The sequence below is a fragment of the Theropithecus gelada genome, chromosome 16, assembly GCF_003255815.1.
Source record: "Theropithecus gelada isolate Dixy chromosome 16, Tgel_1.0, whole genome shotgun sequence".
NCBI lineage: Eukaryota > Metazoa > Chordata > Mammalia > Primates > Cercopithecidae > Theropithecus > Theropithecus gelada.
The window spans coordinates 68,408,715-68,435,947 of record NC_037684.1 but is presented as its reverse complement, the minus strand read 5'-3'; the positions used below and the strand labels follow the sequence as shown (position 1 = coordinate 68,435,947).

The 27,233-nt window shown below is 35.7% G+C and overlaps 1 protein-coding gene across 2 annotated transcripts in view; it reads right to left on the bottom strand.

Annotated features, from left to right (window-relative positions):
- MAP2K4 (mitogen-activated protein kinase kinase 4) overlaps positions 1 to 27,233 on the bottom strand; it is a 121,169-nt gene that overhangs the window by 35,321 nt on the left and 58,615 nt on the right. For both annotated transcript variants that reach the window (XM_025362288.1, XM_025362289.1), the window contains 3 exons: positions 25,992 to 26,166; positions 12,423 to 12,542; positions 156 to 275 (listed from right to left, as the gene is read on the bottom strand). In XM_025362288.1, coding sequence (XP_025218073.1) covers positions 156 to 275; positions 12,423 to 12,542; positions 25,992 to 26,166 — 415 coding nt within the window. The remainder of the gene's footprint in view (positions 1 to 155; positions 276 to 12,422; positions 12,543 to 25,991; positions 26,167 to 27,233) is intronic.

The window sequence follows — 27,233 nt, the reverse complement described above, 5'->3', positions numbered from 1 at the left end:
ACTAACCCACAGAAGTAACTTTGTCTCTGGTTATTCACTACGAATTATTTTCAGGAAGGTACTGTGAGTGACATTCAAATATGTGTATTCAAAACTCCAGCAGCATCTCTATATAACTATATACACAATGAATAATTTAAAGACTAGGTACTTACTGCTAAAGTGATTTTGCCTAAAATTTCTTCTGGAATAACATCATCTAATACACTATATACATATTTGTAAAACTTATCAAACGAGGTAGACATGAGTTCCATACAGATCCAACAGTCACCCTATAAAATAACAAATATCTGTTATTCTTACATATCTTAAATATCACCTTGCCTTTACTTAAAATGTAAATATAATAGAAAGGAGCAATCTTATTCTTGTTTATTTCAAATCTCAAACTAGTAATAATATTTGTTTTCTTATTAAAGCCTTCAACAGATTTAAATACAAACAATGTAGTTAAAGCCAATTTCCCCCACTCTTTAATTGTATGGACAGGGACAGGCTTACACAGAAAACTTCTGTGCTTTTATAAAAATTTCAAATTTTGCCAAAATAGAAAAAAAATAGGAAATATGTAGAAAACCATTCATTCTTACTAACAATGAAAATAGATGACAGTAATCTTAAGAGACTACATAAACTTCTTAAATTAGCCACAAAAGACAAAAATACATAAAGTAAATCCCATGCCTCAAGACCCTGTTCAAATGCCACCTTCTCAGCGAGGCCTACTTTAAGTAATGTAAAGCGCAAGTCATCCCACCAGGCACTCCCCCATCCTGCTCTGTTCTGTAAAGTCATCATCATGCTCTAATGTAAAGTGTAATTTACTTATTTATTATGTTTGTCACATATATTCCCCACTAGAATGTAACCTCTGCCAGAGCAAAGACTCAATAAATACTTGTTAAATGACTGGATGCTGGCTATAATTAACCTGAATCATTCAAACATTTCTTGCATTATAGACTGTTTTAAACCAATTTGACAGCAATCTGACAATAAAACAGAAATAAATGTGTTGATACCATTTTACAGAATCATCCTATGTCTGGGAATGTAACTGAAACAAATGCTCCATAAATTACACAAAGAAAAAACAAAACTAGAAATCGATGAACTATCTCACAAAAGGGAATACTACAACATTAAAGAGATTATCTAAAATCAATATTTCTGAAAATGAATACAGTTCATGAGAGAGATGCATGAGTCATGAAAAAATAAAAAATAAAAGCAGATACCATGATTATAATAAAAGTACAGGACACACAGATGAACAAGAACTACAAAGTACCTTACAAAAATGAAAATACTATCAAAATGATTTTTAAAAATTACCTTAAACAGTTCTGTATGTTGTTGCTTATTTATAAATACAGCAAAGATTTTCTACCCACTAATCTCGTATCCTTCAAATATATAATGATTATATAATCAATTCTATCCTTGGATTATATAGGAGATTAATGCCTGTTAAAAGTAAAATTACTTGCCCAGAACAATACACTTACCCATGAATAGAATCCAGCGTCCCTAATGTTTTTCTTTTATGAATGTTTACAATGCACTCTTACAACAGGACCACTTTCTAGGACATTCACATAGCTAGCTACATGGCTATACATAATATGTTTTTGTAAAGCATATTGGACATAGTAAACTTTTACTGATTATTTCTGCATTTAAGTCTTTCTTCTCTGTAAACCTCTTTTTCTTTAGAGAGACCTGTGAGAATGGCTATCGTGAAAGATCAAGTAACACCCTCCACCCAAAATAGACATAGCTTTATTTTAGAGACACTATCTAAGTAGGTTTACTAAAAATTTTTATTAGAGACATACAGCACATTTACCTCATCCACTTATAAAAACAGTAGAAAGAACGAACCTCAATAATACAGCAAAGTGAAAACAACAACAACAACAACAAAAATGACATTAGGAGTCTGAAACGCCTGACATTATCCAAGCTCTCCTACTTTCTACTTTTATAAGCTTGGGTCTCCTCATGTCCTCATCTATGAAATGAGACTGCCCCACCATCCTCAGTGGACTGTGATAAAGGGCAAATGAGTTAACATATGCAAAGCACAAACTAAAGTGCCTGGCAGGTGGTAAAAACTATAGTTACCAAATGGAAGGGAGAAGGAAGGGAAATACGGGCAAACAAAACAGAAAGATGGGCATGGGAGTGGGAGAATAAAGGTAAGAAGTAAACTCAGAACTGAAGATGAGAAGTGGGGACAGAAAAGAGCAATGAACTCGAGAAAGAGAGACATCTTTGTAATTTTTAAGGAACATAACCTAATGTAACCTTCTTATCTCTCTGACAGTTCCTTTTGGTCATACAGAGAACAAGACAATGGTAATGAGCTGAATTTAAAAAATGAAATGCCCTGAGCTGTCTGAAAAAGTAGTGACAGCAGCATGAACTGTCATGCTCAAAGAGAAAACAGGATGACCACAGGTCTGAAATGCAGAAGTTAATAAATGTGGGTTTACTGGGGGGAAAAAAGCTAGAGAATGATGAAAAACTCAACTACTAAGGTAACATAAGGGTTCCTAAAGATTCATTTATAACCAATAACATATACCAATAATAACTAATTAGAAAATAAATTTAAAAAGATATCATTCTCAATAAAAATATAAACTAAGTCACCAGGAAATATATCTAATAAAATAGGCAGAACCTTTATGAAAACAAATATAAAATGTTACTAAAGGACATAACAACAACCTGAACAAATGGAGTGGCAGACCATGATTACAAATGTGAAGACTCAAGATGAGAAGCATGTCAAATTCTCCCAAATTAATCTAAGAATTCAGTTAAATTCTAATCAAAATTTTCAAGGACCTGAACAAACTGACCCTAAAGCTTATATTAGAACCAAGAATAACTAAGATAATTTTAAAGAAGAGATACTGACCTACTACACAAAGACTTTTTATGAAGCAGTCAGAAATAAAAGGTAAATAAACCAAGGAAACAGATGCAAAAGTTCATGCACATACAGAAATCTGATACATGACAAAAGTTAAAGCAAATCATAGTAAAAGAATGTATTATTCAATGAATGCCGCTGGGACAACTGACCTTCCATATAGAAAAAAATTAAATTCTGACATCAAATCATTCACAAATATATATACAAAAACTCCCAAATGGATTTTGCAAAAAAGCAGAAGTTTTTTTTTTCTAAGAGTTCTCCATGACTTTTATGTCGGAAAAAAATTTTTCCCAAGAACACACATAAAAACAACAAATCACAAAGGATAAGACCTGTTAAATTTAACCCCATTATAATGAATACTTCTGTATAAACAAGGATAACATACCAAAAGTTTAAAAATGAGAGACAAAAGCATCTATTTGGATGTAAAGAAACAAAAGATCAGTATCCTGAATATTAAACAGTTATGCTAAATTAATTAGGGAAAGATAAAACTTAGTAGAATTATATCAAAGGCAATTAAAAAAAAAAAAGCCTAAATATATGTAAAAAATTCTGAACCTCACCAATCAAGGAAATGCAATTTTAAAAGTGAGATACCATTTCAAACTGCCAAAAATTAAACATTTATTATCAAATGTTAGTACAGACCAGGTAAAAGATCTGTGACAGTAAATGCTGATGGCATACTCAATAAACACTCCCCCTTTCCTCTGCACAATATACCTAGCTAAAATCTACATTTCCCAGTCGTTAAATGTAAAGAAAGGCAGCCACAGAGGTATCAACACAAAATCATTGGTTCATGACTCCAGGAAAATCCTTTTCATTCTTCCCTTTTTTTTCCCCCTTCGTGTGGACATGATAGCTGAACTCTAGGAGCCAACGTGGACCAAGAGGTAACCATAACAACTGAAACCATAAGCTACTAACAGTCAGGAATGACTGATACCAAATACAATTCTCAATACAGAAACTTTGGTGGAAATGTAAGTCAGTACTCCAGCTGGAGATATGGGTATCATTAAATTTAGCAATTGTATTTCCAGGGACATATGCTGAATAATCTGTAACCTAAGTTGTCAAGGAGACATGCAAAACAATTCTTCATTTTTGTGCTGTTTATAATCGTAAAAAATTAGAAGCAATCTATGTTAGGATTATTTCTAAAAATAAAACAAAATAGGGTGTATTTAATCATTAGAATACTACATAGTTAAAATAAATTAAATCTATATATTATGAACCTATATTTACATAAATCTTGAAAACTATGTTGAATAAAACTGTTGAATAAAATGTATAATAGAGAATGCATTTAGCATTCCATTTACTTAAACTGTGAAAATACAGAAAGCAATATTATGTAAAATGTAGGGGAAAATGCCCATATGGATGACCTAAACCAACAAGCAAGTTAAAGGAAACACTCAGAGTAGTGATGAGATTTGGAAAGGGAAATGTGATGAGGGCTTTAAGTGCATTTATAATATTTAAAGACATATAAAGAGTAAATATGCCAATATAGGATTTGGGTAGCTATTCCTCCTCTGTAATTTAGTCTATGTTTAAAATATTTCACAGTTTAAAAAGAACATGGACCACCTTAAGAAACAAAGAAAAAAAAAGGAAATCAAGCAAAAATAAGTAAAAGAAAGTAAGAAACCACAATCAGAATGAATCCCCCCCATCAAAAAATAATAATAGTAATAGAAAAGCAATACAGAAAATCATGTAACTGAGGCTGGACGCAATGGTTCATGCCTGTAATTCCAGTGCTTTAGGGGGCCAAGGTGGGAGAAAGGCTTGAGGCCAGGAGTTTGAGTCTAGCCTGATCAACAAAGTGAGACCCCACCTCCACAAAAAAAAAAAAAAAAATTAATTAGCAGGGTGGTGGTAGTGCATGCCTGTAGTCCCAGCTACTCAGGAGACTGATGTGGGAAGATCCCTTGAGCCCAGGAGTTCAAGGTTGGGTTGAGCTAGGATGATGCCACTGCACCACTCCAGCCTGGGCCACAGAGCAAGACCTTGACTTTAAAAAAAAAAAAAAAAAAGATAAGAAAAGAAAATCATTTAACTGAGAGCTAGCTGGTTCATCGAGATGGTCAATAAAATTGATAAACCTCTAGCTGGACTAATTGGGAAGAAAAAAAGAAGACATAAATTATCGGTATCAGAAACAAGTGGCAGGGAGGGAGGGACAGGGAAGACAGAAGTAACACACTACAGACTCTACCAATATTAAAATAATAAAAAAGAAATATTATGAATAATTTTATTCCAATAAATTTGATAATTTAGATGAAAGGGATAAATTTCTTCAAAGAAACAAATACCAAAGATCACTCAACAAGAAATATGTAACTTGAATATAACTCTATCTTTGAAAGAAACTGGATATTCAGTCAAAAATATTCTCACAAAGACATTGCTAAGTTCAAGTGGCTTCACTGGTAAATTCCATCAAATATTTACAAAAAAAAAATACCAATTAGATATAAATTCTCCCAAAAAATTCAGGAAGAGGAAATATTTCCCAACTCATTCTACGAGGCTAGCATTACACTGATACAAGTCAGACAAAAATAAGAAAACTATACATCAATGTCTCTCACAGATATAAACATTTTAAATGAATTTTAGCAAATTAGCTAAATGTTAGTAATTTAGCAAATTGAATCCAATGACAGATAAAAAAGAGAATACGTCATAACGCCAACTGAATTTCTCCCAGAAATAAAAGCTATGCTTAATATCAGAAATCAATCCATATAACTTACCATTATTAAAACAACCAACAAACCATACATCTCAAAAACATCTCAAGGATCTGGAAAAAGAATCTGACAAAAGTCTAACATCCATTCCTGACAAAATCTCTCAGCATACTATGAGTAAAAGGAGACTTCTTTAACTTGATTTAAAAAAAAATTATGAAAACCCCACAGCTAATATCATATTTAATGATGAAAACATGAATGCTTTCTCTCTAGGATCAGAAAAAAACACAAGGATGTCTACTCTCACCGTACCTATTCAACAGCATACTGAAGGTTCTAGCCAGTGCAATAAGGCAAGACAAAAATAAATAAAGGAACTAACTGGGGAAGAAAGAAGTAACTCTCTATTCACAGACAAAATGATGATCTATGTAGTAAATCTGAAGGGAGCTAAAAAAGCAACTGGAATTTGAGTTTCGCAAGGCTGTTGCACACAAGATCAATATAAAAAATCAAACGATATTTGTGCATATTAGTCACAAGAGAAAATTAAGAATATATATTACAGCATTACAAATAAACACTTAAAGGCAACTCTAGTAAAAAGATGAAAGACATACAGTAAAAACCATAAAATATTGCTGAGAAAAATTAAAGAAGATGTAAAATAATAAAGTGAGATGCCACAGAAAAGGGTCAATAGACTTAATATTGTTAAGATATCAATGCTCCCCCAGTAGACCTACAAATTTAGCAAAATCCCAATCAAAAATCCCAGCAGGTGGTTTTTTTTTTTTTTTTTGCTGGTTTTTTTCAGGTCTTTTTTTGGTAGAAATCGACAAGAAGATTCTAAAATCCACATGAAAATAGAAAGGATATGAAAGAGCTGAAACAACTTTTCAAAGAACAAAGTTTAAGGACCAACACTCTCAAATCTGAAGACTTTCTACAAAGCTGGAGTAGTCGAAGGCCATGTGAGACTAGTGCAAAGACAGACAAACAACAGATCAACAGAACAGAGCAGTCCAGAAACAGACCCACATCTGTATGGACAACTGATATCTGATAAAGGTGCAAAGGATATCCACATGCAAAAAAAACCCCATCACTATATAACTCTCGATATATATAAAAACTAACTCCAGATGGGTAAGCATAAATGTGATACCTAAAACTATAAAACTGCTAGGAGAAAACATAAGAAATAATCTTAAGTGAGCTTGAGTTAGACAAGAGCTCTTACATACAACATAAAAAGTACAATAGATAAATTTAAAAATTGGCCCATATCAAAAATTTTAATGGCCCACATTAAAAACTTTTGCTCTCCAAAAACACTGTTAAGAATATATATATATATATATATATATATATATATATATATATATATATAAAGATAAGCACAGACAGGAGGCAGTATCTGCAAATCATAGGTCTGATAATAAACTTGTATTCAAAACATATTTTTAAAAACCTCCCAAAACTGAATAACAAAAAAACCCAATTTAAATAAAAATGTACAACAGGTTTTAACAGGATCTTCATCAAAGAAGATATACAGTTGGTAAATAAGCACATGAAAAGACATTCAACACTGTTAGTCATCAGAAACATGCAAATTAAAAATACAAACAGATTACACCATACATTTACTAGAATGGCTAAAGATTAATACGACAGATCATACTAAGTGCCGGAAAAGACATGGAAGAAACAGAACTCTCAAAAACTACTGATGGAAGCATAAAATGGTACAACTACCTTAGAAAAAAGTTTGTCCATTTTTAAAAAAGTTAAACATACACCTGCAATATGATCCAGCCATTCCCCCCCCACGTAATTACCCCAGGAAAATAAAAGCTTATGTCTATACAAACAATTGTACATAAATGCTCAAAGCAACTTTATTTGTAATAGACAAAAACTGAAAACAATCCAAAAGGCCATCAACAGGTAAATGAGTAACAAACTGATATGTCTGCATAATGGAACATTACATATAGTACTCGGCAATAAAAAGGAATAAACTACTGATAAATGCAAGATAATTATACTGAATGAAAGACGACAAACTGAAAAAGAGAAGTACATACTGTAAGATCCCATTTATATAAAAATCTAGAAAATACAAATTAATCTATAAAGGCATAAAGCAGGTCAGTGGTTATCTGAGGATGGGGACAGCAGAGAGGTGGCAGGCATTACCTATGTGGTATAAGGAAACTTGTGAGTGATGGGTACATTCATTACCTTGATTTTGGTGATAATTCTACAGGCGTATATGTTTGTTCAAACATATCAAACTGTACACTTTACATATGGGAAGTTTATCAGATGTCAATTTTACCTCCATAAGCTGCATTTAAAACTTGCAAGGAGAAAGAAGAGGGAAAGGAGAAGAGGGGTGGAAGTAAGGATAAAAAAGGGGGAGATAACTCGCTTCAGCCAGCATCACTGCCTTCTATAATCTGATGAACTTCTACATTTAGAAGTTACCCAAGAACAGTGCTTTCTGCACTAGAATTTATTGCCCAACCTCAAAAGATGTTTTAAGAGTTTACCTGCTATGAAATTCTCAAATTTTATGTATCAGAAAAATTTTTAAGTGATACTAGGTTTCAGCACTGTTAAGATAAATGCTAGGTCTTTTTTGTAAAATATAGGCTAGCAGTTACTTCCATTATTCAATTAATATCAAGCTCTTTTTTCCACCTACTTACAAAGCCTGAAAATGACTCTTAGGAACATGTGCAATTGAGTGACCTAATAACTTATCTAAACCAAATCCAAGCTGTACTTTGGACTTTTTTTTGAGTTTGGTTCCATCCTAGAAAGAACTATGCATGGTTGAAGACAATGGCAACACAGAAGTTACCAACTTCAGTATTAAGTATTATTCACTGCTCTGAATAAGTGACGGAACTTTCAGAAGCTCAATATTACCCAACAGCAAGATTAATCTCTAAACAGTGGAACTACCATTTGATCCAGCAATCCTACTACTGGGTATCTACCCAAAGAAAAATAAATCATTATATCGAAAAGATATCTGCACTGGTATGCTTATTGCAGCACTATGTAAAATAGCAAAGTCATGCAATCAACCTAAATGTCCACATTTTTAAAAATGTGACATACATACACAATAGAATACTGACAGCCATTAAAAAAAGAATGAAATCATGGTTTTTTTTTTTTTTTTTGTGGCAACACGGATACACTGGAGGCCATTTTTAGTGAAACCACCTAGAAACAGAAAGACAAATACCACATGTTCTCGCTTATAAATGGGAGCTAAATCATGTGCACGCATGGACAGAATATGGAACTGGAGACCTTGGAGACACAGAAGGGAGGGAGGAGTTGAAAGGGGTGGATGATCGAAAATTACTTGATGGGCACAATTTACATTGTTTGCGTGACAGATACACTAAAAACCCAAACTGTACCACTGCTCAATATATCCATATAAAAAAACTGCACTTGTATCCCTTAAATTTAAATAACATTTAAATTAAAAAAATAAATAGTTGCTGCAAGAATGAGAAAAGGAACATCTCATAAGCTCCTCGATGGATGGCTGACTGAACCAAACCCAGAGCTGAAGTCCAGTGGTTGTATAAGTTAGGCGAAATGAAATCCCTGGAGAGTGTCTCACAGTAACAGGAATCGAAAGCACTGTCTCTCTCACAGTGCTAGTAAGGTAAGGTAAAAAGTCCTGACTACATACATTCATTTCTACTATTTCCTTTCATGAACTCAGATTTTTTTTTGTCTATTATTGGAACTGAAGGTCATGTCACCAAAAAAGATACATGTAACTCATCAACTGCAAAAGAAAAATGTTTCTTTAAACTCTTATTAAATCTCTTTTATATGTATGTGTGTGTGTGTGTGTGTATATATATATACTGTATATACACACACACACACACACACACACACACACACACACATACATACTATTATTTTTTTTTTTTTGAGATGGAGTCTCGCTCTCTTGCCCAGACTGGAGTGCAGTGGCGAGATCTTGGCTCACTGCAACCTCCACCTCCCAGGTTCAAGTGATTCTTCTGCCTCAGCCTCCCGAGTAGCTGGGACTACAGGCATGTACCACCACGCCTGGCTAATTTTTGTATTTTTAATAGAGACAGGGTGTCACCATATTGGCCAGGCTGGTCTCGGGCTCCTGACTTCGTGATCCACCGACCTTGGCCTCCCAAAGTGCTGGGATTACAGGCTTAAGCCACCGTGCCTGGCCATTTTAATATTTTTAACCTTTGTAACTTGGGGAAATACACTTCTACTATTCACTCTTTAAAGGTAAATAATAAAAGTAACACTTTTCTTGTAAAACTACACTTTTATTGTAAAACTATTGAAAAACTATATTTTTATTGTAAAACATACTATTGTAAAAGTTGTTACTTTCTGCTTTCTTAAAACTTAATCTTTTATTATTCAGAAAGTACCTATTACAGATTGCATTCTAATTTGGGGGGAAAGTTCATGTTTCATCTACTTAGGCATTCCGGGTCTTTGTACAGCTTAACTGTGTAGTTCCTAAGCCTTCAACTTATCACGCATCTTATCATATCAAAAATCTTATTTAAAAAGCATATATATCTATATCTATATATATATCTTCATCTCTGGACCACTTGTAATAAAATAGAAGGAACAGCGAGATTTCTGTCTCTGGAATCCCATCTCTGCCACTTGTTGGCTGTGTAACTTTTGTCAAATACACTAGATTTCATTTTCCTATCTGAAAAAAGGGGATAATACCACCAAATCCCGAAGATTATTGGGAAGAAAATATATGTGAAAACTACAAAGCATTCAACAGATGTTAGTGTTTACAGCTGCACATGTCAACTCCCTTCAACCCTTCTCAGACATAAAACCAAATGTGACTCAGCTATCCATGATAACAAAACCGTTAGAATATTGCTCAGACACTACTCCAAGCTTCTGTGCTTTGTTTCTACACCTTTGTCAATCATGAATACGACTTACTCGGCTTTCTTTTCATATAGTCAGACTCCCACACTATCTAGCCCGAAGCTAGGTATGTAAATGGTACTTGAATGATTAAATAAATGAACGAGTGAAATAAATTGGTATATTCCAGCACTATGGAGGTGATTTAGGGTTCAGGTAGAGCTGGGGAAAGTCTATAGCGAAAATGAATACAGCACTGAAAAAACTAACCACAGAATCTAGTTAGGAGAGAATATCTAATTTAGTCCCTAATTAATTATTGCTCTGCATATGGTGTGATGACTCAATGATTGTGAAGAAAAAAGTTCACAGTTTGGGAATAAAGGGAGGAGGAGATGGTAAGATTCTTGTGCAACATGAAGAAAGTTCCAAACATTTAGAATAACATTACATAATATTTAGGTCCAAGTTATAGTCATGCACATGAATACATGACTGTATACTGATGTAATGGAATCTGATGTGAAATGATGGAAGAAAATTAATAAATTCAGTATATCTGGTCATAAAAATGAATATTCTCATCATTAAAAAGTAAAAAGACAGGAATAGAAAGAAACTACATGAGTCTAGAACTAACAATTAGTGATTCAACAAAGAAATGGGAATCTCTCATGAAGTAGAATGTGTTGTTACTAGTTACCTAGTAAGAGTACAGAAAAACAAATAAAAATTTCAGAATTAGGTTTAGAATTAACTAACCTCTAACATCTTTTCCAATTATAAGATTTCATATATTTCTATTCAGTGCTACATTCAGCCCTGTTTCAAAAATATATATTAATTTTAAAGCCAATAACAATACAAACCCCAAGGATACACTCTATAATCCCATCCCAAAAAGAAGAGAGTAGGAGGGTTTTTCTTACCAGTTTATAACAACCCAGCTATTCATACTAACATTTGCAAAATGAGAAAGGTACTTTTTTAAAACAGTATTTGAAATGCTTAGCAGTTCAGTTCAAGTCCTACTAAGTATCACAATTTTTGATGGCAGTCTAGGACACCATAATGTATTGCTTCATTTACAGCTTCAGTTCTACTCCTAGCCCAAACTCACTTCCACATTTTAGGCAGCTGGATGACTGGAAATGAGTAAGTGGATTGAGAGCTGGAAGCAGAAATGATAACCCAAGTTGGGACACAAAATAACCAGAGGAAACAGGATAATGAGACCAAGAAATTAAGAGCTTTAGTTTCTACACAAAAATCTGGATAAAAGAATTAGAAAAAAATAATTTACATTGTAATTGTTCATTTCCATGTCTGATGGGTATACTTCAGGATTATGGGCAGGGACACATAAGTGTTTATATTAAATGCAGATATACACTTGATGACAGATGAGCAAAAGGTAAAATATAAAGTTGGGTGGGGGGGGGCATTGCTCAAGGCCCAATGAAAATCTAAAACTGTAGCAAAAGCGCTGATATTTAGAAGTCAGCTGATTTTTCAGGTTCTTAAAGAACATAAAATATTTGTATGAGATTTACAAATGACAGCCACAAATACTAAAATACACACACACACACACACACACACACACGTATGTGATTCACCCCTTACCCACCACCCCAAAAACAGTCAGAAGTTAATATGTACGTTATCATGGTTACATACTAAGATACTGAGATATTAACTTGTTACTAATATATTGCATTTAAGAATAGAATCAAATCCTGCCATCTTCATTTGTCCCAATTAGATATTCATTAGTCAGCTAAAACCCAATTTATTCCTACCTCTCTGAAGAGTGCACCATAAAACTGAACGATGTATGGGCAATCACTGCTCCGCATTACTACATCCAAATCCATAAGAAGTTGTTTTTGTTCTTTTTCATCCACCGTTGACCGAATTCTCTGGAAAAGAATGACAAAAGACGTCAAAAAACCAAAATACTTTTGTCAAAAAAACAATAATTTTTAGTCTCATGGTAGAGAAAAACCTCTACCATGAGACTAAGAATTACCAAGCAAGCTTCACAAATACCAGATATGAAAATTACCATCTTTCCTTACACTTCACAAGAATTACTTTTATCACAGAAAGTTTAACAAACAGCACTCAGAAATCCTTTAAAGGAGACAGGGCAATTTAACCATGAGCATTTACTAACAATGTTGGGAGTTATGCAACGAAGTTCTTAGGCAGTAAAAATTAACCCCCATACGCAAATATAAAGAAAATGATAATGAGTTGTAACAGCTTCATATGAATAATTATAGGTAGCTTTATACATACTTTTAATCACCGTTTCAAAATTGTATGGAATCTAGGCATTCAATGCAAGAACATCCCTCTTCACTCACTAGCATCCCCATACCACAGTGTCCTCATTCATAAAGATGGGAAATAGTCCAGAACTGGATAAAGTGAATACTAGTATAGGAGTAGTGCACAGACAAGAATCCAGGTCTCCAAAATCCTAGACTGGGACTCTGTCCTTTAACTGCACTTTCTATACATTAAAAACAAAAAGTTCTACCTGACTCTCCAACCCACGAGTCAGCATGCAGGGCAGCATAAACCTGTGGAAGAAAACCTAAAAATGAGGAAACAGAGGGCTCTTTTCGTCTATTCCTAAGCTGATAAAGCGCTCCTCCATCTACTGCAGACCAGGGATATATTCCTAACCAAGCGGCACAACAATTTCTTTGCACATTTCTAAGAGACTGCCAGAAAACATTAAGTACCCCACCTCCCACCTCTTATTCAGGAACAGTATAGAACACAGAGGTGTTGGGAGGGACAGTTCCCACTGCAATGGAGAGAGAGGAAAGAATCATGTTCAGAAATTATAAAAAATTAATAATAAAATTATAGATTAACATCAAAGCATGCAAACAACTTCTGTTCTCATAAAAAAGTTCACAATGTCACACCACGCCACTGTGTACAATACATAGTATGTACTTACAAGGCAAGTTAGTATCAAAAAATACACAAGGTGGCATTTTGTCTTCCAAAGACTTCGAGGTATCTGTCAATGATCTTGAAAGGGATGAAGGCAGTCAATTAAATTCTCGAGCCCGTTTTACAGAAAAGCCAGAGGCACAAAGAGATACAAAAGATGTATTTCATGTGACATGAGAATAAGCAGTTGTTTAAGGAATAGAAGTAGGTTCTCTCAGTTTCATTTTTGAGGAATTCCATATATTCCAAACAAATTTAATTTTGCTACTTAAAATTTACAGCTTGCTAGCTACAGTATTTCATAAGCAAATAAAATTTATTAACTGTCATCTATGTTATATACAAAGATTTATCTACAACTTTTATATTAAATATCAATACTCAGATAAACAAGGACTAAAGTAAGAATGAAAAATAGAAACAAAATAAGACTAGTTCTATTAATGTTAAGGAAAGTTTCCCTTCTCATTTTGATTATTTTCATAGTTTATGAATTATTAATCTTACTTTTAAATCTACTTCAGCACGTTTGCTCAGAAAGGATATTTTTTAAAAGTCAAAATAGATGTGATCTGTATTTGTACAAAGCATGATGTAATAATTTTTGTAAATATTTTACCTTTGTACCTGTTTTTTAAAAAATAACTCTAAAAGTGTAGCTGTGAAAATGCTAATTCAAGAAATTATTTATAAAAGAATCTTAATTATCCTATATATCTAAATTTAAAATAGACGAAGAGTTGTTAATTAGAGACAAGTAGGGAAGAAAAATCAAATAACCCTTTGGTTGGGGAAGATTTCTACCTAATTCTCACTATTAAAAGGTGTTAACAAATGTATTTTTTTCTATTTTTACTAGTATGAATATATTGGCAAATGGAAATACACTCATACACATAAACTACTATTTTAAAAGGTATCTTCTTTACTAGTTTATTTTTTGTTTTGCAAAACTGGTTGTGTGGTATGCTAAATATACATTTGTACAAATATTTATATTTCAATTAGAAAGCATATTACAGTCAAAACCTCAATAGTTATCATCAAGAACTGACTTTAGGGAGTGAGCCAGTGTCCAAAAACCCTACTGTTACTACAGAAAGGATATATGGATTACATGATGTAAAGGCCTAACTGAAGTTCCAACAGCTTACTGATACCTAACACTGAGACAATCTCTGACAGAACTGTTATTAACCAGAATGTAGAGAGTTCCCAGCACAGCTCTAACCTTTGAGATCACTGGCAGGAAAACCTATTCAACTGTAAATATTCTTTAATGTCACTTCTAGTACAAAATAGAACATAGAGCAGCTGAATGGCCTACTAGTATAACATGAAGTTGATTGTGCTTTTCAATAGATCAGCACCTCCCCACACTCTCTGAACATTTTGTCGAAGTATCTGGCAGTGGGTAGAAAAGTAGCTGCTGGTATTGCATCTGAATTGTTTGGAATTGAGCAATAACAGCTAACTCTTAATTATACTAATGTTTTAGGGTTAAACTGTAACATTTACCATGTGAGCAATTAATAAACTATTTCAAAAGGCCTAAAGGACCCCAAAAGGGGATTAACTGCAAACACATGCCTCTAATAGCAGTAACTTCAAATTAGTGATTTTAATAACTCAATAAAGAATTCAAGCAGAAGACATAATGACAATCAGCGATTCAAATCAGAGCATACTTAGAGACTAAAGCTACTACCAAGAAAGTTTTTCTAACCGACCATCAGAACAATATCTACGGGAAAGACTTCTACATTTGAATCAAATGAGTCCAGGATCTTCTAACATTAAAGGAGCATAACTACCTAAAAATTGGACACATCAATAAGAACAAACTTCTCTTCCCTTTATAAAGCTGTCCCTAAGAGCACAGAAAAATGGAAGTACAAAGGTGACACCAACTATATGACTTGAAATTCTCATAATCATAATGTTCAGAAGCAACAACCATTGATTAAAAAACCTTGAGTAACAGGAAAATTTCATTTATTTATATAAATTTAAAAGTTAGATAAGGCTGTTTACTTGAGCTCAGCAAACCTTTTTTCCCTGCCAGTAAAAAGTAGAATGAAAACTACAGGAAACCATAAAATACTTAAGAAAATCAACTCAAGAATATTAAGTTTTTTATATTATTTTCAAAATCATTCTTTTTCATTATGGGGTTACTGAGCTCTTTTACTGAACACAACTTTACTAACTTAGCGTTAAGTTATTACATGCCCCCAGGACAAATTAAATTGTGTTTCTTGAAAAAAAATCCATATCTCTTTCCCAATAAGAAGAAGTATTTTCAGATTATTTCAAGTTTTACTTTATTTGGAATATAACATAAAGAAAACATTGAAAATCAAAACAAAAATTACTACTCTACATATATAAGTAGTTTTCTACAGTAAAGAAATTTATAAATTTGAAGTTAATTTTTTTAACTGGTGTCCAAATCTGTATTCAAGGTTGAGTATAAGCCCAGTAAAGCAGGTAAATGCCAGTAAAAACAGCAGGTAGATACACATCAGAAATGCCAACATCGACTCCAATTGAGAATCACTTAGAGACACAGGGAAAAAAGATTACATTCCCAGTTATCTGGCGTTAAGACTATTAACATTATGCATGGTTCTTGTCCAATTAAAAAAAAAATTCCAAAGAACATAATTTTTCTGTAACTGCCAGTCCAACTCATGCCATTGGTTGGATCAGCCACAAATTTAGTTGCTGGGAGTTCTGTATGGATTAGGCTGCAGTAATTGAAAGTTAACAAGTCCCACAGGACAAGCTAAAAATTTTCAGTTACAAATGATCCCCTTGCCCTCTACTCCACCTCATCGCAAAACACAGCAACATCCACTTGGTGAACAGTCCCAATCATATAGAAATGTCCCAAATTCCCAGTTGTTGAAAGGTTGCTTTCCTTCTTTTGGTGCAACATGGCACCTAAAAGTCACTGGTATATTTAAATGTTGACAGCTTATAACATCTATTGATCAAAATCTTGAATAATATTTAGCCTCATGTGGAATGCCTCCATTTTTAACAACTTGAATTTAAAGTATAAATAACCTTTTACTGATACTGAAGAACTATGTAAAAGTGGTGCTGTTCCAGGTGTCCTCTAACTTTATACTGAGATCTCCAGGGAAGCTCTCTCTTCACACTGACACAATTCTCCAGCCTTGTATCCAAACCCTACCAAATCCATCTCTCACATATGATTTGTTGGTGCTCACCAGGCATGAATGACTAGCAGTAAAACATCGGTAAGTATGAAAAACTTTAAAGCAGACTATGACACATTGTTATAATGAAAAGGGACTAGAGGAACTAATAAAACTAAACTCACTTAAGGACTGGAGTGGAAGAGCAAAGAAAAAGAAGCAACAAGAGGATGGAGAGAAACAGGCAGTAGATACTGTCAAGGAAAACTAATTGATTCCCTTCTTACTCAGATATTATGCCTCAATCCCATCAAAATGGTGACTTTTTGTTTGTTTCCCTTCATTTTCTAAATTTGTTTTCATGGGTGGGAAGAGACCGGGAGAAGAGATAGTGGGAAAGAGCATGATGATGAAGTGATCGCTATTAAGGGGTAAGGTTAGGAAGACTCAAATGTGGCAAAGGAGGGCAGGCTGACAACGAAATGGCTAAGGGTGGAGTTGCAGACGAGGCAAAATAAAGGCTCATGTAGTAGGTCCTAAGAAGCAGGTCACCAAGTAGCATTGTGCCTAGATGCTCAATAAATACCTGGCTGATTCTGATAGTGGTCCTTGCCAGTCACCCTGATTCAGAGTTAGCCCTTACATCTCCATGTTAGGGTGCTCAAAGATATCTCAGTTACTAGAGAAATCAGGCACACACACCTTATCCCAAAGCACCAGGGCCTGCCTTGAAATGACCCATTCTGTGATTGCCTGTGTCCTGATGTGACAACTACTGATTCTTCCAGATCAACCCAGTTTTTCTTCCTGCCAAGTCAAGCTAGAGAAAGAAAGCTGTTAGATAGAAAACAAATGCTATCTCTTGAACAATGTGTGTGAAGAGGCACTCTGGGTTACCTGATCCCATTCCTACATGGAGAAAGGGAAAATAAGTCATTATATACTCAAAAGACTCAAGAGTAAAAATCGATTGGATGACAAGTCATATATGCACTTCATTAAAACAGAAGTTCCACAGAGGACATGACAGGTGTCAGTTCCTAGGATCTGAACATTCTAGGCGAAAAGGATATGAATCATCAGCAAACATGTAAGGAATCAAGAACTGAGGAGTCCAGAAAACAACTTTAGAAAGCAGTGGTGCCACAGACACTTGAAAACAGCATCATAATCAAATAAACTTACAAAATGGCTACCAATTCTAACTGATGCTATTTTTGTTTTGTTTTGAAATGGAGACAACGCATGGAGGAATGAGCTGTGAGGGGCATAAGAAATGGGAAAATTGACGTGGAAAGGAATGACCATCAGTCCTGGCAGATCTCTAAATTCTCACATGACAAATTCTTGTCAGGTGTTTGTATGGCTCAGCTGAGGGTCCCAGAGGGCAGTATAAAAAGACAGTAAGAGCAGAGCAGGAGACAGATCTCCCTGCTGCACAGGTACACCTGTAGCTGCTTAGAGAAGTTAGGAATGGGTAGAGTAGTCCAAAGTAAAAAACAGGTGAGTTCCTGGATCAGAAATTAGGACTCAGACACAATGAAACTCAGCAAGGTGATGAATTCAATCATTACAAGAACACAGTATAGGGCTTTAGAGATTATTCCAGGGATCAATTAAAACAAATCGACACAAGATAAAATAGTGCAAGCTACTAGTAATTTGGCCATTAGCAAGAGAAAGCATCATTTTCAATTCACCACCAACCAAAATCAGAATACCAGAAGGTATTTACTCTTCAGCAATCTACGTGGAATCTGCTATAACTAGGTTAGCTAAAGCCCATACTTCAGTGCAGGGGGCTTGTTCCCCTGCAAAAGCACCTACTGTCATCTAAGGTTACCAAAACAATCTCTATTCCAGGCCGGGCACAGGGGCTCACGCTTGTAATCCCAGCACTTTGGGAGGCCGAGGTGGGCAGATCAGGAGGTCAGGAGACCGAGACCATCCTGGCTAACACGGTGAAACCTTGTCTCTACTAAAAATACAAAAAAGTTAGCCAGGTGTGGCAGCGTGTGCCTGTAGTCCCAGCTGCTGGGAAGAATGAGGGAGGAAAATGGCATGAACCCGGGAGGTGGAGCTTGCAGTAAGCCAAGATTGCGCCACTGCACTCCAGCCTGGGTGACAGAGCAAGACTCCGTCTCAAAAAAAACAAAAACAAAAACAAAAAAAAAGAACCTGTATTCCTTATGTCAAGTAATTGCCAGTTGTTGTCCTGTCGAATTATATGATGGCTAAAACCACCACAGCCAAGACAAGAAGCAAATCGAAAGCTCCCTATGACAGCTGTCTACTTTTCGTACTAGGCAGACATCAGTAAGTATTTTATCCCCCATGCAGAAATCCTGGAACTAGTACATGAGCAAACACAATACATGGGACCTTCTCTTCACAGAAAATGAAGAGTGATATAGCAAAGGTTCAGCATTAAAAATCAAAAGAAGAAAAGAACAAAGATTATCTTAATACAGCTGTGGTAATATTTTGAAAATGCATCCAGTTTCTGTGATCTACAAACACCAATACTGCTATGCCATAAACATACCCTTCAATTGTTCATTAAGTAATCCTTGCTAAAGATCCCTCTTAAGGTTACCGTCTATAAATAAAATGTGAAGGGGAGTCCACTGCTAGTCAATGATTGACATCAGATCAACCGAAGTCAGTGATGTAGAGGATAGGAGAGCAAGGATCACACTCCTACAGTGTCCCTACTATTCTGATCCCTACAAATCTGCTGCTTTCCCAGCAAAAATGTCCAGAATTCCATTGTAATACAAAGTTGGAAAATCCTAGAAACCAAAACTGGAAAATCCTAGAAACCATAGCAGCACCTCAATATCCTATCACCTTCCTCCGGGCTGCAGAAAATCTTGGGTATTCTTATTTTCCTTATTTGTGGTACGAGTTCCTCCTTATCAGCCAGTCTTCTAAATAGATCACACACGAAAATGGCCATGATTTCTCACAAAGTCATCATTAATAAGGTCAAAGCAGATGGCAACATTAACCAAAACAAACAGTAAAAGAAGCAAGCAAGATATCTGGAATGCTGATCACAGATGTAAATCTTGCTTTCTTGTGAAAAAATAAGTGTCTGTTAAGTCAACTGTTTTCAATTATGAAAGCACATATGGTTTTACTAAGGGCAGAAGAAACAATGCTAATTCTTAATTGCAAAATCACTCAAATCTTTTAAAATCAATTTAATAAACTCTCAGTTGTATCTCAGCCTCATTAATTAATTAATAGTAATGCCCCGTTCTTCTCACTGGGGATACTGAGATCCACTTAATTCCTTTTACCTTACCTTCTGCTACGTATTATCAGAGCACCTGAGAGATAAGTTCCAAAAGCATGTGTTATATTACGTTATGGGAAGAGCTGCCCTGAGGACCAAGTTAATGGAACAAGTTTGACATGCCTTGGTAAGAGTGGTATCATCTTCTTCCTAACTACGTCATCCACATTTAAAGAAACAATGTCAATCTTAGCACTGAAATTGTTAAGGGTCTAAAGACCATAAATGACAGACCATCACTTCAGTACTTACGACAATAAAATGAGGTAACAGTAGAAATCTGATATAGTCAACAAATTTCAGAGGCATGGTCATAAGATGACAAAGAATGATAGAAAATATGCAGGAAATGTATCAAATACTGGTTCAAATGACACCCATGCAGAGTGAGGTATGGTAATACAGGTTGTTGGCTGGGCATGGTGGTTCTCGCCTGTAATCCCCAGCACTTTGGGAGGCTGAGGCCGGCAGATCATCTGAGGTCAGGAGTTTGAGATCGGCCTAGCCAACATGGCGAAACCCCACCTCTACTAATAATACAAAAATTGGCCGGGTGTGGTGGCACATGCCTTTAGTCCCAGCTACTTGGGAGGCTGAGGCAGGAGAATCGCTTGAACACAGGAGGCGGAGGTTGCAGTGAGCCAAGATTGTGCCACTGTACTCCAGCCTGGGCGATGGAGTAAAACTGTGTCTCAAAAACAAAACAAAACAAAACAAAACAAAACAAACAAAAACCAGGTTTTTCTCCAGATAACCAAATAAGCTGGGATTTAGTCCAACATCAAAATTCATTCAGGTTAACCAAGTAATGGTAGAAGGTTTCAGAAACCAGATCTCTAGAATGTTCAAAAACACATAATGACTGACTAAAATTCACCTAGAGCAACCGTTTCCAAACTGTCTTAATTGTACCCCTATTAATTCCTCGGAGCTGGTGCCCCAAGGGCTTCCAATATGACTATAGGTAGAGTCTCCACTTCCCACCCTCACATAACCCCAAACAGTACTGATTTATTTCTTGGGTTGCACATACAATTCTGTTAGTTCAACAAACTGACAGTCTGAAAAGCACTAACTTGGAGTGACAGCAAAACAAACATACATGTATACTGGGAATAAGCAACCTGAGTTCAAAATCAAGGCTGCGAAGAGGACAGCCCTGCCACATCTCTTGAATGTGCCTCCTCCTGGAAATGCTCTGCTTACACTTTTCATATGACCACCATAGCTTTTAAGCAATATTAGGAAGCATAAAAGAATACAGCTCAGTCAATCACAGATGCCTTAGTCAAGTCACACGATCTGACCAAACGACAGCATATTAGACTACAGTCTCAATTCTAAACAAAAGAGCCATGGCATCTGCATCCCACAGGTGATTTGGATACTCAAATATGATCACTGCGGCCCTTTGGAAGTGAATAAAATGGCCTAACAAAGCACTCTATGCCATCAAAAAGGAACTTTTCCAACTGAAGGCCATCCCAGCATCATTCTAGTGCTTTCAGAACATGCAAGACCAGTGTTTAAACACTAAAATGAACCTCCTCAAATCATTATTCATCATCATAATCCCCACTGAAATCATTTGGTAATGGAACTTTTGACAGAAGTGGCATGGTCTCTCCAGTGGCAGGAAAACAAGCCAAGCCATACTTTTCTGATACCTGACTTCCCATAGTCGCCGTATTATCTACACCAGGGAGGCCTATCCAACCAGCAAATTAAAGTTCCATTCTGCTCAGAGAACAGCTGAGCTGTGGGCTGCTGATACTGTCAGCAGAGGGCTCTCATCCTTACTATTAAGCATCAGGATTAGGCTGGGTCTCAATTCCAGGTCAAGGACACTAAAGCCAAAATCCAAAAACCAAGGAGAGGCAGGATTGCAGGAATCAAAATGAGGTTAACAGGCCAGGATCAGCAAGACTCACATCAATGAAACAGCAGAGTTGAAAGGGTAGAGTTGAGGTTCAAAAGAACACGACAAGTTAGGCAGATCTCCAACAGAAAGAAAACACTTGAAACTCTTGCATACCAGGTCACATTGCTAACTTAGTCTGGCCTATGCACCTACCCTCAAACAACAGATCTGTTTTTCTTGATTAATCCAGATAATTTCTCAAGCAGAAGACTGAAAAGTCATCATAATGATCCACAATGACAAATTTAACATGACACATTCTTATTCCCACCTACCTGCTCAATATTATTCAGTTCTTCAATGAGATGACAGCTTTATTACAGTATTAACCCTTCACACAACAATTCAGATTCCATTGCCTGCCATCATCTTTAGTGACAGGAACTTCAGTCCTTATATTCCCTCTCATTTTCATTCTTACTTTTCCACGTTCCTTTGGGTTTTCACACATATTCTACAAACATGAAAAGGGCATGCATACCTTCAAGAAGTCAATCTGGACATGAGTCTGCTAGAAAACAGCAGGGAAGCTGGAACTCCAGGCATGCAGGATTTTTTACACTGCAGGCAGAGTCAGGTGGAGAACATACTGTCAGGTATCAGAGGCCTACAATCATTCTTCCCTCTGTCAGCCATCTGAGCTTGAAAGCCCATGGTCTAAGCTGTGACATTTCATTTACTCTTTCTCTTTTCTCCTGTGTCCCTAGATTTTCTGTGGGATCCTGATTCTGATCAGTGATGCTAGGTGTTTCTCCCAGATCTGAATTTCTCTAACCCTAGCTCAGAAACCTAATCCTAATTGCCTCTTCAAACATTTGGTCTGAACTCTGGGCTTTACCCCGCTACATTTAACCCTGCCAGGAGCAAACACCTACTTTATGTAGAGGACAGTGACTATTCATGTATAATGTTTTCATTCAGTGGTTACCCCACCACTGTGCAAAACAGGACACTAAATAAATATTATTTGTAAAGGATATTGATCACAGTCAGAAGTAAATCCCTGGTAAGAGTTGAAGGTTGTCCTCCTGAGCTTTAAGAAACCCCAGAGGCAACAATGGCTTTGCCCTAGGCAGCCCTAAGACTAGTCACTCAGGCACAACTATACAAATTACTCCCACTCACAGGAGAGCAGACCCTTTCCCCAAGCATGTGCAATTAAAACTAATGGATAAAAAATGTTCACATCTTAGGTCCTAATGCAGGAACTCACTGATAGCTTGGGAGACTGTCCTCAAACCAAAGATCAAAAACATGTTTTAAGTATAACTCTTACAATGTTACCTCACTAAATCTGATTCTATCATAACTGATTTTTAGATTAAGTCTTTGGGGTAATTATTTCTGGTTACTAAGAAGTCACCTTTTCAAATACTTCTTACATATGGCAAAATAAATTTGGGGGAGGATTTCCTCAAAACCAAAAATGAGGAATAATACAAAGAAAAAAATCAAGCTAATATCACAGTTCACTTTTCTATAGATACTGAAAGTAAACATCTAATACTGCAGTTTAACATCTAATAAAGCATCTAATAAAGCAATCCTTCTTTATTCTCAAAGTGCATATTAAGATGTTAGCACAGTTACTTCAAGTGTGTTTCTCATTTCACCAACAGCAATGGAAAGCTCTCAGCTGTGTGAACCACTGTCTCATGGTTCCTTCAACTGTAAAGTCTCAAATCAAACTCCTCCTTAATCATATACTGATTCTGTATATTTGTGCCTGTCAATCCAGTCAATGTACCTAAGTGAGGAATGAATGAACTCTCTCAAGTGTGATCAAAGACTATTCTTTGAAGAAACCAACAATAAATATATTATTTAATTCAGAGATGGCATACATCAGTCATCAATTGGTATCAAATTTTAATGCATATTAATGCAAAAACATTTATTCTTTCAGTATTAATAAAGTCACGGAATCCAAAGGTACTCCTCATCTATATGTTAATTGATGTGTTGTATTGCCATCCTCTCCCATCCCCAACTGCTACGCGTGTTCAAGAATTTGAGATGGTAAACAAAGCTAGGTAGTACCATGTGGTGGGTATACATGTGACAGCAACCAGTTTGTAGGTCTCATGACTGCCTTGAAAGTTCTTCCTGTACAGCTGGGATTTTTAATAGCATCCCAACTGGAGCTGTCACAGTAGCCACTGATAAGGTAAAATTACAAACGATGGACAACAATTTCCTATTTTCATTCTTGAATTCCTACAAAACTTGAGTAAGCATTATACAACCCAAAATATTATCAAATTAATCAGTGAGAAAACCTTTTAAATGTCAAAATGAAGTACCTTCTTTTTACCTTTATGACCTCTTTAACAATGGCTAAAATCAATCCGTATTACTAAAACAGTTTATAATGTTCATCAACAAAGTTGAAGCACACATAACACAAACTGTAAAAAGCAGGAAATAATTTGTTTAAATTACTTTCCCTAGTACCTGAAAGAAAAGTTTACAACTTTAACTATATAGGAAACCTTTCCCTTAAGATCCAGCCAACTAAAACTGGATGTCACACACAGGTAGCACAAAAGGACAATACAACACTCATCCAGGAGTCTAAATAAAATGATTCTTTCCACTTATACTGCAGTGGCACAAGACAGGAATACGGAAATCACTGCATATTCCAAGAAAGCATTTTATTTTAACACATAATGCAGAGTTCTTCACCTGTGCATCTTCAGAGGTCTGTGGTTTGTATGTAAAATGTTGTGTATATATACATCTGCCTACGAAAAGTCTATAGTTCTCACCACATTTTAAAAATACAGCCAAAAACAATGTTAAGAACCCATAGAGAGAATCATAAAAATTTTCCCCACCACTAATTTAACATTACTTTCATATGACCCAGTAAAAAGAAATGCTCAACACTGAAGGATACTAAAATAGTTACAGTAAGGTTTGGCTCACAACAGACTTCTACACAGAAAGCATTTTATTTTAATATAAATTCATTCTCAAATGTCAAGAAAAAACTAAGGACTCTTATCAACCACTCTGACAAACTCTCAAAATAGGACACTAATAGGAAGATGATTAGCTTGGACTATATGCAAATCCATTCTCAATTCTTGTAAACTGAAACATTTTTGTTCCCATAGGAATTTTAAGCTCAGAGAGGGTATGGCCACAGCTAGGTTTTTTTTCCTTTGTTTTTGCAAGTTGTTCCCGCTGTTGCTGATTTTCCTGAACTATCTTACATACAGCAAAGATTTGTTAAACATCTAAACAAACAAAAGAATAAGTTACAATTACATGAAACCACTAGGAGTCAAATGGAAACCACCAATTCATTACAGGTACCAGCCTAAGCTTGCCAGGTATAGTCTATGGATCAAATTTCCTTTTCTGGCCATTTTTTTTCTTTTTAATGAACATATTAAGTGGCACGACACTCACAATCAGGACAAAATGTGACAACATTATCACAAGGTATGCATTTCAGTACAACTTTAAAACCAGGGAACAGGGCAGTACTGAGTAGAGATGAAATAAACAAACAGAAGCCGAGCCGGTCAGGACCGAGTAAGGTTGAGGTTAGTGGCAACAGCATGTGCGTGGTTTCCAGGAAACCTTCAGTAAGACTGCTGTTAGCCCTAGCCCCGCACCTTGCCCAACCCAGTGTGCTGCGTCTTCTTCCAGCTCCCGCCTGGCTCAGTGCAGCACTGCCCTGCTCCCAGGGGTGCAGCCGCCCAGCCTGAACTCACCTTGGCAGTAGAAGGGCCTGAAGTTTAAAACATGTTAATGCATCATGCCAAAAATGCAATCAACATGCACACTTCATACACTCATGTTTCCAAAGAGATAGAAAATGTGCCACCAGTAAGAAACCTCTACACAGAACACCCTCAAAGGAGTTGGAGAAACAAGTTTTTAAACACCCACATTTACCACAAAAGTAGGAACACAACAACAGTGGTATTACTGCACCATGAAATTTCACCTAATGGATTAAAGTACCAAAAATAATCATGGCATCACCTACTTTAACTGCCATTATTTGCCCACTTGGTTTGTGGACCATTTTGTTGACAGAACCATAAGCTCCTCGTCCAATTTCTCCAAGGTCTTTCAAGTCCTCTGCAGTGAAATCCCAGTGTTGTTCAGGGGAGATCTTCAGTTTTCCTGATGACTCAATGCTGTGTGTTCTCAGTCTCTCTCTGTTAAAATATTGGGAAGCAATTTTTCCACATTTTAAATAGGTTTTAACTTTTTTCTTTTAGTACTGATTAATGTGTGGGAAAAATGTTTTCTAAATTACTAAAATAGTCTGACCTCCAGGTTTTTGAAGTTTTTCGTTTGTGTCATCCTGGTTTTTTACACACTGGATTAAGAATGATCTAGATTTAGGTAGTCAATAGACATAGCTTCAATGGGATTCATAAAAACAAATTCCCAAGAAGACTTACAATTCCCATTTATTAATTCTGCGGATCAGTTGTCATTTCTAAATATAAGATCTTATTCAAACTTGGATAAGGATTTATCCAAAGAGCATCATCAAGTGAGAATCCCAAGAGCTGCGAACCTCATTGAGAAACAGTTCTTATCCTATCTTACCCAACATTAGTTATTCCAGTGCCTCAATCTTCAGTTAGTACAACTATTCCCAAAGTTGGCTGTACCTTACAATCACCTGGGGGAGATTTTAAAAATCTCAATGCCCAGGTATCATCCCATAGCAATTAAATCTGAATTATCCAGGGACAGGAGTCAGAAAACAGTATTTTTAAAGACCCCCAGATGATTCCAGTAATGTTTGGGAAATAGTGCCTTAGTATACTGTCCCGTTCTTGTTAATACCATGCTGAGGTGGGAGAACAGTCAACTGAACAGCTAGCTGGCTCTAAGAGGAAAATTGCCATGTGCTATTCAAAATTGAAATTTTCAGCCCTGGTTCGATAAAGCAATGGGATAAAAAATAAGTGGCTCATAGACAAAAGAGCTCACTCATTACATATTTCCATTAAATAAAAAATCATCTCCAAAATCTCAACCTGGAGATCAAAGTATTAATTTCTAACCATGCTTTATAAAAAAGTAAATCCAATGAAAAATGTAAAACCAATCTGTTTCTCTCTCTTGCTCTCTCTCTCTCTCACACACACACACACACACCCCAAACCCAATGTGTAGGAACAAACTATCAACCACACACACAATGAAAACAATTCATTAAATATCAACTACATTTTTCAGTTTCATACAAAATGATCAAGATTTCTTT